This window comes from Haliotis cracherodii, unplaced genomic scaffold (genome assembly GCF_022045235.1).
Source record: "Haliotis cracherodii isolate W230 unplaced genomic scaffold, xgHalCrac1.p SCAF_17, whole genome shotgun sequence".
Lineage (NCBI taxonomy): Eukaryota > Metazoa > Mollusca > Gastropoda > Lepetellida > Haliotidae > Haliotis > Haliotis cracherodii.
Window position 1 is genome coordinate 21,066,687 of NW_027266272.1, and position 20,465 is coordinate 21,087,151.

The 20,465-nt window shown below is 41.0% G+C and overlaps 1 protein-coding gene across 2 annotated transcripts in view; it reads right to left on the minus strand.

Annotated features, from left to right (window-relative positions):
* The window catches only part of LOC139464953 (uncharacterized), a 32,128-nt gene that overhangs the window by 7,194 nt on the left and 4,469 nt on the right, over positions 1-20,465 (minus strand). For both annotated transcript variants that reach the window (XM_071246583.1, XM_071246584.1), the window contains exons 4-11: positions 18,764-19,901; positions 17,261-17,384; positions 14,474-14,561; positions 12,764-12,856; positions 10,942-11,107; positions 7,026-7,129; positions 3,039-3,107; positions 148-232 (exon numbers count right to left, since the gene is read on the minus strand). In XM_071246583.1, coding sequence (XP_071102684.1) covers positions 148-232; positions 3,039-3,107; positions 7,026-7,129; positions 10,942-11,107; positions 12,764-12,856; positions 14,474-14,561; positions 17,261-17,384; positions 18,764-19,901 — 1,867 coding nt within the window. The remainder of the gene's footprint in view (positions 1-147; positions 233-3,038; positions 3,108-7,025; positions 7,130-10,941; positions 11,108-12,763; positions 12,857-14,473; positions 14,562-17,260; positions 17,385-18,763; positions 19,902-20,465) is intronic.

Sequence of the window (20,465 nt, forward strand, 5' to 3'; positions counted from 1 at the left end):
CTTGAAAGAGAGACAAGGAAGAGATGCAGACAGCGGAGACTGACATAAGGAGGAGAGACAATTAGGAGAGACACTACTAGGAGAGACACTACGATGAGATTCCCGAATAATCATGGCAGGCTCTGATTATGATTCTTCCTGGCTTACCTCCACTCGCTGCAGCCTTAGAATTTGCATCCTCTTGCTCTTCTTTCTTTAAGTATTCAAAGATTCCTACCGCATTGTCATAGCCCTGAAACAGGTGAGGTGAAGTGAAGTTTAACGTCTCGTCCAAGATTATGACACTTATGCATGCATGTGTGTTTGTGTGGCTGCTTGTTCTTGTCTCGACTAAAGCGGATTTTAGTGCTAGCCCACTGAGATACCAAACCGCAGTTTAACATTAATACCCACTTAGACACAGTATACTGACTGAGCCAACCAGTCCATGTTTTAGCCCCTTAATGCCGAACGCCAGACAGGGTAGCAACAAGTACCATCTTTTAAAGTCTTTAGGTATGATGGGGCTAGGGGATCGAACCCCGGACCTTCCGCTCTCTGGGCAAATGCTCCAAAACTAGATCACAGTGGCGGCCCCCCCTGAAAAGGGTGACTAGCTTGTTGATCACCATTAACCCATCGGGTCTAAATGATGAAGTTGGCAACAGTTTTGATGCAGGCTGTCAGATACCCACAAGTGACCAATCTTAGTGAGGGAGTGAGTGATTTTGTTTTTACGCCACTTTTAGTAATATTATAGCAATATCACGGCGGGGGACACCAGAAATGGGCTTCACACATTGTACCCATGTCGGGAATCGAACCCGGGTCTTCGGCGTGACAAGCGAACGCTTTAACCACTAGGCTACCCGACCGCCCCTACCAATCTTAGTGCTAAAAAAAGTATTGGCACCAAAATATCGATCTTTTAACGTTTTTTTGTATGACACGGCCAGAGATCGAACCCCAGACCTTCCGCCCTCCGGGCAGATGCTCTTACCACTAGACCACGGAGGTCACGAAGAAAGCATCTCCTATAAAACTAAACAGGCAAGTTAATTTTTTCTTGGAGATCATCCACCAACTTAGTTCAAATATCATTAAAACTAAAACATTTTTGATGATAGTTACGAGGCAAATACTAGGCTGCTGTTTTCTGTAAACAAGCTTGTAACTGTCTGGTAGTTCGGGGCGCTTATAAAGATTACTTACTGATTGGTTGAGTAGTCGGTCATGGTGTGCATATTTTTTTGGAACAGGGGGTTAAATACGGGGCATACGGTACTCTCTTTTATAGATACCATCAACATTATGGAATAATTAATTATTCACATTAATCATTATTATATTTTGTTCATATTTCAGGAAAATACATTTTGTGGTTACATAATTACAAAGGATGATTATCGCAGTCAGCAATATTCGAGCTATATCACAGGTCACCCTGTAAATAAATATATCTGATTCTGAACTGACAACCACCAGGCAATCTGTACTCTGACAACCACCAGGCAATCTGAACTCTGGCAACCACCAGGCAATCTGAACTCTGACAACAATGAGGCAATCTGAACTCTGACAACAATGAGGCAATCTGAACTCTGACAACCACCAGGCAATCTGTACTCTGACAACCACCAGGCAATCTGAACTCTGACAACAATGAGGCAATCTGAACTCTGACAACAATGAGGCAATCTGAACTCTGACAACCACCAGGCAATCTGTACTCTGACAACCACCAGGCAATCTGAACTCTGACAACAATGAGGCAATCTGTACTCTGACAACAATGAGGCAATCTGAACTCTGACAACAATACGGCAATCAACCCAGACCATGTTTGTCCATCCCATCCAATGTAGTTTCCTCCATATACAGACAGACTGCTGGGATACTATTGCAACGACCTGTGAAGATCTAGGGTAGAATAGGCCTTCAGCAACCCATGCTTGCGGCAAAAGACGACTATGCTTGTTGTAAGAGGTGACTAACGGGATCGGGTGGTCAGACTCACTGACTTGGTTGATGCATGTCATCGTATCCCAATTATGTGGATTGATGTTCATAATGTCAATCACTTGATTGTCTGGTCCAGACTTTGTTAATAGACCAAAGTCATATAGCTGGAATATTGCTGAGTGCAGTGCTTAACAACAAACAAACAAACAAACAAACAAGCAATTGCAACCCGTGTCCCTAACAATGGGTGACATTCACTGGATGAACTAGATCCATAAAAATTGTAAACACATTGAGGATCAGAGACTACTGAATCTAACAACAACAAAAAATATCCCCCAATTAGCATGTCAGGGGCACTTGGCTTGGAATTCTAGATCCATCCCTGGTCACTGCATGTTTTCCAGCAAGGGACATGTATTTTTTTCATTTATCTCACCACGTACAAGCTTGCATTAGCTTGAAGATTTAAAGTGTTCATTAGAAGCTGTTCCTGTCATGGTTGGATGGTACGCTATATTATCACTGTAGTTAATTCATCATGGATCATAATGGCGTACGCTTACAGACCTATTACATATGTCATATACAAAATGTTCTTTGTTCAACTTTTATGACACATTAATTAGTATTGATCGATGCTGATTTTCTTTTCTGAGTTCGGTAAACAAAGTACCTGTCATAGGGACTCAAGGGCGGGTAACTCCATATTATCACTGTATGGCTATTTTGTGGTGTACCGGGTAATACGTGTGGATTATGTGGTTTACATCACTTCCTGTTTTGGATTATGCATAATCAGTATGCATACGAACTAGGTTGGGTCAAGGGACTTCGCTAAACAAATGGGTTCTTTTCTAATCTTTTTCGAATGGAGGTAGGGGTACTTAAAAAACATTCCAGAAACCATCATAAAAAGTTAATGTGTACACTTACTAGAAGCCATGACATACCACAACAGTCCTGTATTCGATCAACTGTTGAAATATCGTGCTTAGATTTCCATAAGTAAACAGTCGACAGGGGGTGTGGATTATGAGATTTACCGATACCTCAATGATATAGAGCCCGCGATAATATAGTGTCATATACTGTACCTCAGAGCCGGGTGGGCAGGTCACCTTTAACACTCGTCTCCAAACATCTCGGTCCTTCTGCCTCTGAGCCTGAGACATAAAACAACAAACAAGTCCTCAACTAAACAACAAATATGTCCTCAACTAAACAACAAATATACATATGCTTGTCTGTCACAATGCTCTCACTTAGGGGTGAAACAATACATTGGTGCATCGTGTGTTTTCGTGTGACGATACGATACACGATACGTTTTTTCTGTATTGATACAAGATGATACATTTGGTGAAATGTATTACTTACTACTTGTTTAATGACCCTTGCTGTTTTTGTCGGTCAGATATTGCAAAATGTGTTGTAATTAGCATTTTAAGTTCACTACTTAAAGGGGCACTGATCTAACGCAATTCCCCAGGACTGGTTGTTGCCTTTGTTATTGTTTTTTCCCAGTGAGTACCCGGATGTAGAGCAGAAATCTAGACTAGCTCGCGACCTCTGTTGCGCCATTCGTAAGCGCATTAGTCACTTTTATGGATACCGGTAGTAATAAGACCGTATGGTCACATTGATTAACAAAATGAAATACAGTTTTCGAGATAATAAGGAAATGTTGGCATCTTTGTGGGTAGCATCGGTAATGGTGACGAAGTTTTGATAAGTCACTTGCTTGGTAATTTTGCGATTTTCGTTTACACTATTTTGACTTGCAACACAAAGTAAATATTTCACCTGAGCATTGCTTTTTTATAGTGTGTATATTTTTTTACTGTCAAAATGTGTAACATATTTATTAAACGTCTAAATATTCAGTTATTTTACAAAGTGACTGAAAAACATTTCCATCTGTATTATTATGATAACGAATTCCAAACATTTTGATGTTTAATGTCATCACCAAGAGACTGAAAATGTTACGTTGAAAAGTACATTTCTATGTTGTTTGGCTTCTAATCCTACATAATAATCTGTTGTGATGTTTGTAGGCCCTTTTGATCGTCTTAATCAATCTGGACAGATTTTTTAGTCAAAATGACTGAAATATTTACACATTATAAAAAATTGCCTGAGAGAATCACATTTTACAAATTGACGGTAATATATACACGCTTACAAAGGAAATAACCTGTGAAAACAACGTCTATCGCGCATTGAAGAATTTCCCAACCAAGACGTAGAAAAACAAGAACGAATCGGTTCAAATGAAGGAAAACAAAATGCAAATACCATAATTACAACTTACCAAATTTATGTGTATAAATAGGCAGCTTCCTTATTCGAGGAATGTATCCGTGAATATCCACACAAAGGAATAATATCCCACTTGTCTGCAGCTATACAAAATAACTTATTCGATGTCACGTGTCTCTGTAACTATCAAATATTCTAAAAGATATATATCGTTTCGGGTGTCAAGTCTCAAGGGTCGGCTGAGAAAGGCCACGTGACAACTATTTTCATTACGTCGACGGTTCCTAAAAAATCCATTGAGTTTGATAACAATGAGCAACCAATCAACGTATTATCAGTTAACCCTTTGAACAAATTGTATGTTGTTTTTACATCGGCACTTCACGCCATGATATGAGTGTATTCCCTTTGTTTTAGTAAACCATGACATGTAAACACTCACTTTTGACATATCCACTGTGCAAGATAACAGTGATTAATCAATCAACGTATTTTCTGTTAATCCTTTGATGACTAGGAACGATCCGTTGATTTACAAAAAAAGTAAATCAACTGATCATTCATCTCTTGCTGGGCTGCCACGTGCATATTACATAACCTCACTTCAAACCTGGATTTAGATTGAATAATTACCCCAGACACAATAAATGCCAAATGAGAACCTTTGTCAGGTAATCTAAGTGGTGCTACCACTAATTGTACCTGTAATAAATTCATTAACTGAGCATCAAGTGAATGACGACAAATACACAAGTGTAGGGTTATACGAGAAAACGTGTATGACAACAAGGGAGTAGTAATCGTATTACACAATCCGAAATCCGAAAATGCTTTCACTGCATGGATACTTTTTTTAGTATTAAACTATAACCATCTGGGGTATTTCCAAATGACGACTTGCGATGAGCTCCGCCGTTCTTTTTGTCTGTTTGTTTAGGCTGAAGAAATCATTTAACATGCACCCTTTGTCGAATCTTTATAGATCACAGTTAACCAATCAGTGTTTATGCAAAAATGCGTAAAACAAATATTGCCACCAGCCTCCAAGTTTATTTAGCTGTCCTTGCAGACGGTAGCCCAGTCTCTGGTCACGCTCAGTTGCGTTACATATCATCCGGGTACTCACGGGGGAAAAAACAATAACAAAGGCAACAACCAGTCCGGGGAATGGCGTTAGATCAGGGCCCCTTTAAAATAGCTGCTACAAACATGTGTCTTCAGCTAGCTTTTCTTTTTGAACCTGCTCTGTAATATTTCTTGTCAAGAAGTTTCCATGCGATATGACGTGAATATGCATCTCGGGATCCGTATTGTATCATGACCTTGCTGTATCATTTCACCCCTACTCTCACTGCGATCATCCTGCTTACAAACTTTCATGGCTGCCTTGCCATATGAACAATTCAAACAAGGCATCAGGTTTTTGTAGGGACATAATTCTGATTCATGATGTGATTCCCTTTGGTGTTCTTCATTTTTACCACTGTGAGACCAAGATTTATCATCAAAAACTTACTTCTACAAGAGAGGTTGATCAAGCAAAATCTCCCCAGAGATCTCACATGTATTTGCATCACAATGCTTTGCAGACAATTGTGACGGCATTGGTTACCATGACATCACAATCAAATGACATCATTCATATCTCTGCCACTGAGATTCAATAGCTGTTCTTTTCACACACAAAGCAATCCCCACCCCCTCGCCAGTATGAGACCAGTATACCTCTCCCCCTTTACCTCTGAGGACAAGTATATATACCCCCCACACATACACACACACTCACCTCTGTAGGGCCAGTATATATCTCTCCCCTGTCAATCCCCTACACTCACCTGTGGGGCCAGTATATATCTTTCCCCTGTCAATCCCCTACACTCACCTCTGTGGGGCCAGTATATATCTCTCCCCTCTCTTTCCCCTATACTCACCTCTGTAGGGCCAGTATATATCTCTCCCCTCACCTTCCCCTACACTCACCTCTGTGGGGCCAGTATATATCTCTCCCTCTCCTTCCCCTACACTCACCTCTGTAGGGCCAGTATATATCTCTCCCCTCTCCTTCCCCTACACTCACCTCTGTAGGGCCAGTATATATCTCTCCCCCCCCCCCCCCCACACACACACTCACTTCTGTAGGGCCAGTATATATTTCTCCCTCTCCTTCCCCTACACTCACCTCTGTGGGGCCAGTATATATCTCTCCCCCCCCCCCCCACACACACACACTCACCTCTGTGGGGCCAGTATATATTTCTCCCTCTCCTTCCCCTACACTCACCTCTGTGGGGCCAGTATATATTTCTCCCTCTCCTTCCCCTACACTCACCTCTGTGGGGCCAGTATATATCTCTCCCCTCTCCTTCCCCTACACTCACCTCTGTAGGGCCAGTATATATCTCTCCCCTCTCCTTCCCCTACACTCACCTCTGTGGGGCCTGTATATATCTCTCCCCTCACCTTCCCCTACACTCACCTCTGTAGGGCCAGTATATATCTCTCCCCTCTCCTTCCCCTACACTCACCTCTGTGGGGCCAGTATATATCTCCCCCCCTCTCCTTCCCCTACACTCACCTCTGTGGGGCCAGTATATATCTCTCCCCTCTCCTTCCCCTACACTCACCTCTGTGGGGCCAGTATATATCTCTCCCCTCACCTTCCCCTACACTCACCTCTGTGGGGCCAGTATATATCTCTCCCCTCTCCTTCCCCTATACTCACCTCTGTAGGGCCAGTATATATCTCTCCCCCCACACACACACACACTCACCTCTGTGGGGCCAGTATATATCTCTCCCTCACCTTCCCCTACACTCACCTCTGTGGGGCCAGTATATATCTCTCCCCTCTCTTCAGCTCGTTTTATACGGATCTCCTCCCGGACTTGTGCGATTCTTTTCATGTGGTCCTCAACACTTTCCTCTGAAGAAATTAATAAAATCTATATATTTTTTACATTTGTATACTTATCCTGCATTTCTCCTTAATGCATTCACTGCTTACCTTAGGACAACAAAAAGACAGTGCACAGGGATGATTTTGGGTGAAGAAATTGTTTCTATAAGGTCCATCGCCGCTGTCATGTGACCTTGATGCCAAGTTACCTTCTTCACATCACGGCCTGTCGCCCGAGCTTAAAAAACATACTTTTGAGGTTTCTGAAGCCAAAGTGGGAGGCACGTCTGCGACGGGTGGGCCTTAAACGTAGTAATGCAGGATAAGCATACAAATGTAATTTTTTTTTAGATTTTACTATATTTTATACTTATCCTGCATTACTCCTTAATGGATCTGTATCGGACAGTTTGGAGGCGGGAGACCTTCAGAAAGTCCCAAACCTCAACAATTCACCCCCCAAAACAACGACACATGTTTGTCAATAATCCATGAGGTGTAAAAAGCACAGAAAAAACGCCATTACGGTAGGGTCGTTCAATCTTCTTACAGAAGGAACGTAAGAAATAAAGGGTAGATCCCTATACATAATTAGTAATAAATAGAAACAATCTAAACGGCTAATTCTTTACCTACTGTCATCAAGCCAAAGCCTCATAGAAAAGCTTTCTTCCACTGGCCAAGCGTCAGCGACTTGCGGGGAGTAAAAAATATCGTTTCTACTTATCCTGACCTATACTAATGGCTTCCCTTACCTCATTTCCGAAAAGGTAGTGGAAACTTCCTGTGCTGTGTTCCGGGAGAACAGCTCACCTGATCACACCTGAGCCGCGCAGGCGCATCAGTTCCACGTGACTAAGCCAGTATTCTTGTCACTCTCAATTTCCCTTACCTATCGGCCAAAACACACGAGGGGATGAGGGGACGAGGGGACGGCTGAGAGGGTTACTCTAGCGTATGAGTCAGGATAAGTATAAAAGATATTTTTACTCTAAAAAATACATATATGACTTTATCCTGACTCATACTTATGGCTTGAATCACACAGAAGGTGATGGGTTCCACCTGTGTGCGTGATTCAGATGGTGATATAACATGAAAACATCCTGATGATGATCTTACATCTAGTGGGGAACCACCTCCTTATTGATGAAATAAGGAGTGAAAACTGTTTCTGTGGATTTGATAAAGTGCGCCGAGAAAAGATTTTTCCAGCTTACTTGAAACGATTATTGTGTTAAGAGAAAGTCATAAACTTATCACAATGATTTTCAATCATGTTCTGAATTGCAAAGTAAAACAGGGGAGCATGGACTCTAGGTCAGTGGCTATGGTAACCTGACCTCAACAAGTCGGCGCGATCGTGGGTGAGTGTAGTGGTCTATCTTCTGGGAGGGATTGTAAGTCGTTGTGCGACTACTAAAAGTGGGAATTGGTGAATTCTGGCAACATCATGAGTGGAGAAATCTCTGAGATAGTGATTTGCGAAGACAGTGTCTGATCTCAAGAAACAACCTTCCATAATGGTCGGATGGAGCAGTTGCTGTGATGAGTGAGTGAGTGAGTGAGTGAGTGAGTGAGTGAGTTTGGTTTTACGCCGCTTTTAGCAATATTCCAGCAATATCACGGTGGGGGCCACCAGAAATGGGCTTCACACATTGTACCCATGTCGGGATTCGAACCTGGGTCTTCGGTGTGACGAGCGAACGCTTTAACCACTAGGCTACCCGACCGCCCCAGTTGCTGTGATGTGCTAGGGTAGATTTGGCTCTCACTAGGAAGAGATTGGATGCTGATGGTTGATGGAGCCCTGCTGCCTTGCAGGCTCTGAGAATGACTGCTCTCATCCAGTAGGAGATGGTTGTTCTGGATATTTCTGCTTGATGAAAGAATTCTAATTTTTGTCTTCTGGAGCTTGTCCTTTGCAGGAATATGCATAAGGTTCTAACTGGGCATCATGAAAACTCTCCAACGTCTGTGAGGATCACGATGAGAAACACGCACATGACATATACCGGTAGTACATGATTTCATTAGGAGAACAGAGGTAATGTTAAGTCCCCCAAAAAGAATTCATTTTAGCCAAATACAAAAATTATTTGTTAGTTATGATGCACAAAGGAAGAATGTAATCTGAGTAAATTTCTTTTATAAAAAAAAGAGTTAATTTTGACAGGATTACAGAGCACACAAAAAAATTCAAAACTATTCAGTTGGCACGAAAATGGGAGAGTGATGAGTATAAGAGCTTGGTAACGTGGTTCTGGAGTGCCTGCGTGGCTGGCGGGGTGTGTTCGGGTGAGCTGTTGTCCAGGAACACAGCACAGGAAGTTTCCACAACCTTTCTAAAACGAGATGACATAAGTTATTTGAATCAGTAAGATAAAATTCACATATAAAAAAAAGGCTTGAAAAAAAAAAATAGGTTCTCACGCAATGGTATATAAAACAAATAGTGCAGTCAGTGTAGAGCAGTGTTTTTTCCAGTGTTTTTTTCTTTTGGTGGGGGTGGGTGGGTGTTCAAACTAATATGTAACCAAATAAACAGTTTGTATTCTTTGATGAGTGAAAAATACTGGAATACAGTATACAGTATTTGACTACCTTTGGACTTGGAACATTTAAGGATTAAAAATGAATAAATTTTTAAATTGAAATTAAAATGACATGCAGCAAACTTTGTGATGATGTTGGCAGTGCCTGAGAACTAAGACAAGGAATCCTGAAATCGGTCTGTGCACTGCACTTGTCGGATTGTGACTGCAAAATGTCCGATTTTGAAATAGTGCAAACCAGACATTTTACAATTCGGTCAACATCAATGGCAACTGGCACACTATTATTTTTTCTAGCCTATGGAGTCAAGACTTTTTCTGAACCAAAGTTTTCTTGTTTGTTATTCAATGACGTACTCAGCAATATTCCATCTATATGACAATGGTCTGTTAATAATCAAGACCAAAATAATGACTGACATGACGAGCATCGATCTACGCAATTGGAATACATTGACATGCATCAACCAACCAAAGCCGTTAGTCGCCTCTTAAGACAAGCATGGGTTGCCGAAGACTGATTCTAACCCGGATCTTCAAAGGGAATAAAACAGTGACACAGCATGTCAAAGTGTGAGGAGACGCCGACATATCCCAGCCCATACTTTAACAAAGGCTTACGATAGTCTTAGCGCTAAGATAGCTTTGTGCAAGTGGGCCCTGAGGCAATCCAGACAGATGGAATACCAAGTGTCAACCCCCGTTCCTCTTTTCTTCTGGTATTCAATAACCATGTCTAGTATGTCTAGCACCAGAATGGTGATTTTAACTATGTTACCATTTTTTAATTATAACCATAATGAGCCCTCTGTTTGAGTTTGTAATTTGTAAATTGTCTTCACAGGTAGAGATAATGACAGAAATGCTATACAGCTGCTGATGTGAAACAAGGCAATTAAGCACTAAATAGAACGTGGTGTTCTTAAAAGTCATTTTAGCGAATAGGCTCGAGATTACAGTGGCGTGAGAGAGTCAGTTTTGTTGTAAAAGAGTGAGTCTCACACCAAATGGAAGGTATGGATATGTGAATGACAACTTCAATGGAAATCTGTCATAAGAGGTGACTTAGAGGATCGGGTGGTTATACTCGCTGGCTTGGTTGATGCATGTCATTGTATACCAATTGTGTGGATCGATGCTCATGACTTGACGGTATGGTCCAGACTCGATTATTAACAGACTGCCATGATAGAGCTGGAAAATATCGGAGTAAGGTGTAACCCACAAACAAACAAACAAACAATCAATGCTAATCCTACTTGTTGCTGAAAGATCACTACATACCTAGAAGTAATGGAGCAAGTGAATTGGCAGCTACAGCTCCGCCGACCTCCTCCTGTTCTGTGTCATCGGCTGGCGCACCCTGTTGGCGTTGGAATGTGATGATGTACTCAATCATGGCTCGGCGGTTTTCATATATCACATATTCATTGAAGTCAACTGGTCGACCCTGCAAGAAAGATGCATCAAAAGTTGACATGATGCACTGGCAGAGTAGTCTCTCATGAAACATCAGAACAGACCAGAACAAAGGCTATTTCTCTCATATCAAGATGTACAAACGGGCATGAGTGGCAAACAGTGGTCAAATTGCTTTTTTCATCAAGGTACAGTCAGCACATTACTCAATTACCGCCACAGCCACAGCCATATCATCCCTCGATGACAAACAGTCAGTACATTACACCATGACAATCACAGTCAGTACATTACTTGACAACAACCACAGCCAGTCCATTACTCCATGACAACCACAGTCTGTACATTACTCAATGACAACCACAGTCAGCACATTACTTGACAACAACCACAGCCAGTCCATTACTCCATGACAACCACAGTCTGTACATTACTCAATGACAACCACAGCCAGTACATTACTCCATGACAACCACAGTCTGTACATTACTCAATGACAACCACAGCCAGTACATTACTCCATGACAACCACAGTCAGTACATTACTCCATGACAACCACAGTCTGTACATTACTCAATGACAACCACAGCCAGTACATTACTCCATGACAACCACAGTCTGTACATTACTCAATGTCAACCACAGCCAGTACATTACTTGACAACAACCACAGCCAGTACATTACTCCATGACAACCACAGTCTGTACATTACTCAATGACAACCACAGTCAGTACATTACTTCATGACAACCACAGTCTGTACATTACTCAATGACAACCACAGCCAGTACATTACTCAATGACAACCACATTCAGTACATTACTCAATGACAACCACAGCCAGTACATTACTCCATGACAACCACAGTCTGTACATTACTCCATGACAACCACAGTCTGTACATTACTCCATGACAACCACAGTCAGTACATTACTCCATGATAACCCCAGTCAGCACCTTGCTCGATGACAACCAAGTCAGTACATTACCCTATGACAACCACAGTCAGTACATTACTCAATGACAACCACACCCAGTACATTACTCAATGACAACCACACCCAGAACATTACTCAATGTCAACCACAGTCAGTACATTACTCAATGACAACCACAGTCAGTACATTACTCAATGACAACCACACCCAGTACATTACTCAATGACAACCACACCCAGAACATTACTCAATGTCAACCACAGTCAGTACATTACTCAATGACAACCACAGTCAGTACATTACTCAATGACAACCAAACCCAGTACATTACTCAATGACAACCACACCCAGAACATTACTCTATGACAACCACAGTCAGTACATTACTCCATGACAACCACAGTCAGCACATTACTCCATGACAACCACAGTCAGTACATTACTCCATGACAACCACAGTCAATACATTACTCGACAACAACCACATCCAAACAGTCATAAACCACCTATCTGAGAGGTACATTACTACCCTGGTTTAGCTGACAAGGTACACAACAACCTCACCCGAACAGTGAGTGAGTGAGTGAGTTTGGTTTTACGCCGCTTTTAGCAATATTCCAGCAATATCACGGCGGGGGACACCAGAAATGGGCCTCACACATTGTACCCATGTCAGGAATCGAACCCGGATCTTTGGCGTGACGAGCGAACGCTTTAACCACTAGGCTACCCGACCGCCCCTCACCCGAACAGAGTCATAGAACCTCCATCTTCCTGCTGGGTCTTTTTTCGGTGGTTCTCGCTTCAAGTCTCGTTCCATTTCGCCCCGAGGATATATCTACAATTGAAAACAATATGTCAGTAATGTGTGCAATCTGATTGGCTAAGAAACGGTTATAAAGGGATTCAAACTCAGAAATCTTTAGTACTTAACATTAAAATTCAAGGCATATTAAAAAGTTAATTGAGAAATATGACAAAAGTCGCATATTTTCAGTCACACCTTTGAAAAACTTTGTTTTTGACCTTGTGACATGAATACCCAATATAGTCTTTTTAATATATTTGTGAGAAAACACTGGAAACAACTTTATTTTCCACATTTCTGGTTATACAGTTTCGAACATTGCATATTTAGTACGTAAAGTGTCAGGAAATGCTATTAAACTTCATAAACATGACAAGATGTCTTGTGATCCAGATTGCAAGGTGACAGATGACAGACAGTACCCCATGAGCGAACAGACCAAGGGCACATTCCACAAAAGGAAATATTAGCACTACAACTTTCGTAAGGCTATGTACAGGAGTTGGCATCAATAGATACAGTGATGCCTCGCTATTGTGCTCTTCGATAAAGCGCTACCTCGGTTACTACGAGCGGTAACGCATGGCTCCTAAAATTTATGTACACTTTTAATACTGAGAGTTTTACACAGACATGATTGTATTGTTGTTCTTTGTTCATTTGCATATAACGCTTCTCATTGCATAATCAACCGTTTATCGCTGAATGGAGTTCTAATAATCTGTTTGAAAACATCCGCGGCAAGTCCCGGATTGTTCTACAAGTTAACTTTTCACACTATACATCCTTTGATCTTAGAAGCGCAAGCATGCAATAAAAGAGAACCACAAGCGAAGTTTATATTCTTAATTAGGGGGCAATCCAATTTGAGGCGACACTGTCACACACATGTAGTTGCTGTCACAACACGGCGGTCACTTCTTTTGAATCAAGTAACCGTATCAAACCAATTAACCTGGCTTGAATGTGTATCTATATTTGTATGAATGTGTATGAATGCGCGCATAGTGCTAGTCAAAACTTTACCAAATCTATTAATGTTTTTAATCAAGGTCCTCATGTGATTTGATGCACTTCGAGAAGTAAGACCTGTTTTATCACAATAGAGATTTTGATTATCGATCAGATCGCCTTGACTGGGCGCCGACATTGTGTTTGAATAAAATGCTGGCGATGTAAGAGGTAGAATCTGATTGGTCAATAGGAGGGACATAGAAGGGACATAACTTGTAATAGTCACTGATGGGGCTACGATCGACCCAGAAATTCCAGTTTAGTTCGGCAAGGGTGGAAACTGGACGTATACACAGCTGATAAAGTCAGTTAGCTCCCTTGCCTGGGGAAGATGGTAAATGTAGTGACAAGACTGCAACAAGCCAATAGCCTGCAGGCCCCGTGAAGATCCGCGTTAAATAGGTTTGTCGTAAGAGGCGACTAACGGGATTCGGGGTGTTGAGGCCTGCTGTCTTGGTTGATGCATGTCATCGATCTCAATTGCGTGGATCGATGCATGATATTGATCACAGGATTGTCAAGTCAAGATTTGATTATTTACAGACCGCCGTCATATAGCTGGAATAATTGCTGAGTTTGGCGTTAAACAACAAACAAACAAACAAACAAACAAAACAGCCTGTTGCGTATTACCTTGGCCTCGCCCAGCATGACCCGACACATGAGAATGTACTTCACAGATGACCTGGACACATACTGAACACACTTCTTGGGGTTGTCGCTGAAGAAAAACACAAACACAGTGAATGCTGTTGCAAATCCCTTCATTGTACGCATGATGTACTGAACGAGAAATCCTGCATCCTATACGCAAAAACAAGTAAAATGGACACAAAAATAATACAGTGCATCTAGTGGGACACAGAAGAATAGAACTATAACACAAAACCACAGTAAAATCATTTATTATGAACCCAAAAGGACCACTAATTTTTAGTTGGTTATCACTGTAGTTTGTTATATAATAAGCATAAATACACAGTGATAGAAACTAACACTGTTAGTCCACAAGTCCTTGTGATGATAACATACAGCAAAATCCTTAAAAATGACAAATCTCTTCTCGTCCTTATCATACCTTAACTATTGGGCAGTTTGGCAAGGACTCCAGGACTAAAGTACTCATGGAAATGAAAAAAAATATGTTTTGATGGATTTAATAATCGACACAAAGCATTACGTAGATGTAAATACGAAATAACAAAACAACTGGAAAAGTACTAGTCTGGATTTGCTAGTTTTATCTCAGCGCTCAAAACAAAATGTACTTTACAGGAGGTAATTTGTAGGCACTTTCAACATTCAAAAATAAAACTAAGTCCAAATTGACATGGCAGAAACAGGCTATAGGCATTATGCAAATTAGCCTGGAAAAAAGTTATCAAAACAACAATAAAAATAACAGCTATGTCCATGTATATAATAATAATAATGACATGTAAGTTGTTGTTTGAGAAGGGAATATGTTACTTTTACGTTCTGATATTTTGACGATGATTCACTATCCCACAATGCCACTCACAAATCACTAATCACTGACAAATCACATGCACGTGGGTTTCAAGCACCTGTTTTCACCTGTCGTCAGGTGTCATAGGTCATGGACATTCACCTTGATCTACTAACACCTTGTTATGCTCAGTTTCACAATAGTCTGTTTTGTTCATATTTTTACACACTTTTACGTGTAAAAAGACATAAAAACCTTTGATACGCTGTATTTGCACCAAGGCCCAATTAGTACTAATTGAGTTGTTTGAATATTTATATATTTTGTATAGTAACTGCATTTATTTAAAATCTGAGATCGAAAAACTTTTTTTTTTCATTTCCGTGGGTACTTTAGTCCTTATCATACCTTAACTATTGGGCAGTTTGGCAAGGACTCCAGGACTCCAGCCAATTTCTAGCACTGCATAAACCCATATACAGCAAATGACTGGGACCAAAAAAACAGTTTGTTATATCCATCAGTTTGTTATATGCGTGTTTGTTATAAACTTAGTTTATTGTATACAGTAAAGTATGTTTATAACGAACATGCTTATAACAAACTGGCAAATATACCGAACTGTTGTTTTGGACCCATACATATGTTGTATATATGCTGTATATATGCTTATAATGAACTACGGTTTTAACAAACTAAATTTAGGGGTCGCTTTTAACCATAGTTCAATGTAATACAAAGTCGAATGCTTCACAATTTTCTAGTGTTCTAGCTTTGTTTCATTTGGGGTTTTCCATATCTATTTTAAACTGACGACCTCTGACCATGTACAATCTTACATCACTTTCGGTAGTGTGCTGTCTCCGTACTAATCAGGGTCAAGCGGGTTCAACAATGGCAAAAAAACAAGAATTGTGACAGTTGACAAGGTAGAGTGGACAATTTTTAATGTGGCTTCAAGTGCAATTTCAGCAAACAAATATGAGTAAAAGTTATATATGATATTTTATATTAGTCTAAAATTAATAATAGTCTGGGTTCACAGGCACCGCCCGCATCATCATAAAGTTCGCCACATGTTTCGTTTATATTTCCATTTTATAAAAAACAAAAAAATCATTAATATTTCCAAGTCCAATGGTAGTCAAATACTGTATTCCAGTATTTTACTCATCAAGGAATACATTAATGTAGGAGGTCCTTTCCCAGGTTGATTGTACACAACTGTTTATTTGGTGACCCAACTGTTTGTTTGGTTACATACTAGTTTGAACAACCCAAAGAAAAAAAAGACACAGCCGGCCCGCTCGGATTATATTTTCAAAAACCATTGCTTGAGAACCACTTCTTGTATTTTAATAAGCCTTATATACAATAAAAAGAAGCAGGAACATAGTTGCTTTATTTGAATTAATATTGTTACATTTAATTTTAAATATTTCTACCAGTATTTTGCAGCTTTTAACCTTGTTATGCCTGAAGTGTATAGTGTGAATGGTTGGGTGTACGGGACTTGACAAGCTGGGCGTACTTGTACACCCACACCAAAAGGAGTTTCAGATTGCAAAATCCTGTAAACCCTACCAATGACAAATTTATCATTATTTATATTATATCATTCTCATTCGATGAAACAGTCATTTGTGACATTAAGTAGTCCCGCTGCCACACCCCAGTTTGTTTGTTTGTTTGTTTGTTTGTATGTTGTCTAAAACTGCACTCAGGAATATATCAGCCATATGACGTGGGTCTGTAAATAATCGAGTCTGGACCAGACAATCCAGTGATTGACAAACAATTGGGATAGGATGACATGCATCAACCAAGTCAGCAAGCCTGACCACCTGATGCCGTTAGTCCCCTTTTGACGTCCAGCATAGTCGCCTTTTACGGCAAGCATGGGTTTTCATTCTTCCCAAGATCTTCACGTGTCCACACCCTAGTTATGATATTTAGTTCCTGGTGTTTACCTGAAATAGATGCCTTTTCCAAAACATCCACTCATCCCGAGCCTGGCATCCAGCCCCTCTTCACAGAGAATCATCTTGTTGGCCGCAGACCCGTGGTACAAGTACCGGGCGTTTACATCAAAATCTGAAAACGTTACAATGGATACAGAAGAGAATTATACTCATGTTCTCATTTCTTTTGTTTAACTGTAGGTGTATTGCCCAATATGCCTCTCCTTTTCCCTTACAAGTGTATATGTATAATACAACGTTATCAAGCTGCCCTTTTTCAGAGTACAGTGTTACCGTTTATTGGTAATTACCAATTGGTGTTTTACTAGTGAAATTAGGCGTGGATAAAATTTTGTTTTGTGTGTTTGTTTGTTGTTAATGCCGCACGTCTGAGACCTGCATCACCTCGGGCTTTCCTCCCACATTAAGCTGACACGCCGTGATATAACTGGAATAATGTTAAAAGCGGCGTTAAACCCAACTCACTCACTCACTATCAATAGCAATTGTTGCCCTTCTACATACAGTATGGCAGACCGCCTGTGTTTTGTTTGTTACCACTCAGCAATATTCCAGCTATATGACAGCAATCTGTAAACAATCAAGTCTGGACCAGACAATCCAGTGATTGACATTATAAGCATCGATCGACACAATTCGGATACGATGACATGCATCAACCTAGTCTGCAAGCCTGACCACTCGATCCCGTTAGTGGCCTCTTACGACAAAAATAGTTGCCCTTTACGGCAAGCATGGGTTGAGGGTCACTGTATTTGAATTTAATGACGCCCTAATCTTGAACTCCTACTAGGGCTGGGACGGGTAACACGGGTACCCGGGTCGGGTGGGTACTGAGTAGGACCCAGGTAGCCACAGGACTACCCGGACCCGTGGTTAGTCACATGTAAATAATCAATGACATGCATTGTTAGTAAACAGAGAAGTGATGACACAACTAGGGCTGTGATGAGTAACTCGGGTACTCGGGTCGGATGGGTACTGAGTAGGACATCTGTACCCACAGGACTACCCGAACCCTTGGTTAGTCACATAATATATCGTCTAATGACAAAAATTATCTAGAACTATGATCATGATGGTTACACTGTAAGTCACCAATGTTCGCATTTTCTGACTACGCACCGATTCCTTCTGACTTTTCATATGGTTGAATAAAGAAAAAACTTAAGCATGTTAAGTGTATGCTTAACCAGATTGTTTAAAACATGTATCTAAATATGCTTTGCCAGGGCTATAGTAAACAAATTCCCAATCAGACATTTGTACCTATCTCTTGAGACCTACAGTGGGTACCTGGGTAGGGTCGGGTAATAGGGGGATAGGTACCCGGGTAGTAAATTTGGACTCATCTCAGCCCTAACTCCTACCATCAAGGCAGCGACGAGGACTTAATCACGAACTCTGGTAAATGAACACATGATGAAAGCATACAAAATCAGAATCTTTTTTGAATAAAAGACACAACTGATATAATTAGGAAGATCTTACCTCTTCCTCTGCTCTTCATTAAAAGCTCCTTTTCTCCCTTGTACCGATCCAGGAGATGAACATTCTGGAGACGCTCCATCTTCTTAACTTCAAGGTCGGCGATGTGGAAGTCACGGGCTATCGTCTCGTACTCCTCTTCCCCTGGCAATATTTCTACAAGCTGGAACAATTCGCCTGCCATTCCATCTGGAATTCTTGATCTCTCCCAATTCACGGGGAATTCATCATCGGCAAAAGGAAAGGGATTCTTGAAGTCTATTCTATGATTCTGAGGTATTCTAGTGTTAGCATGTGCTCGTGTTTTCCGCCTCTGAACATGATGGTCTGTAGGGTCTTCACCACCACTGCTTGGATGTAGACTGCCGTCACCAAACAGTTCACTGTCACTGTCAGGCATTGCACCAGATCTGTTGGAAGACAGAGGTGCTCTGTGATCCGGTTTTATAATACCCCTTCGAATGAGTTCTTCAATTTCACGGGAAACTTCCTCATCTTCACCAATGTTAACAGTTTCAACAGGTCTTAAACTTCTTTTCCGCATTGGCAGATTATAGTAGGTGCTACTTTCTCCATTTTGACTATCTTCCAACATTTGTCTCCGCATTTCCTCTGCCATTTCAACGCTCCGCCTACGACCGGTTGGGTGAAACTGTTCATCATCACTTCCTTGTGCTGACACTTGTCTCCGCATTTCTTCAGCCATTTCAACGCTCCGCCTACGACCGGATGGGTGAAACTGTTCTTCATCACTTCCTTGTGCTAACACTTGTCTCCGCATTTCTTCCGCCATTTCAACACTCCGCCTACGACCGGATGGATGAAACTGTTCACCATCACTGCTCTGAGCTCCATCTAACATTTTCTTTCTCATTTCCTCTGCCATTTCAACACTTCTCCGCCGACCAGACGGATGATTCTGAGTTGAATCCGTTGAATCCTCTGCATCCTCTATAACCTGTCTCCTCATCTGTTCTGCTAGTTCAATACTGCGTGGTCTGCCAGATGGGTGGCTACCACTATTGTAATTATCTCCCCCTGAGGCCATGGCGTCTGCATCAGGTGATGAATCAGTCACAAACCGTCTGTTCTTTCTGGAATGTTGTCTTCGATTACCTGGCTGATCAGCAACTAAATTTTCCTGAAATTATTTGTTTTCCATTCTGAACATGCTGAATACACATCAAGTACAATGTCAGATTAAATTCAAGGATTACAAAATTGTTTAAACATAATTGTAATTATTAAAATATAATTCCAGATACCAAATGTAAATCTCTTTATTTATGGCAGGATATTTCCAGATACAAATTGCCCATATCTGTCCATAAAAGATCAGTTTCCACCCTTGCCGAAATAGGCTGGAATCATGGAGTTATATACATTTTGGCTGGACTAACGAGTCTATGCCTAGTCCAATCAAGATCTTGTAATGAAATCAACATCTGGTTTTGGTTTTGGTCGTTTGCAGGATTTGCAGGATTTGCAATGCATGAGTACTGTCAACTGGGCGTCAACAAATATTTTCTAAATCTTTTCATGTTTTTAATCCAAGCGCTCATGTGATTTAATGCACTTCGCAAGGTAAGACCCATTTAATACAACAAAGAACTTGATAATCGATCAGATCGTCTTGATTGGGAGGTGGAATCTGACTGGTCAACAGGAGGGGCATAGAAGAGACGTAACTCATAACTGCCACAGG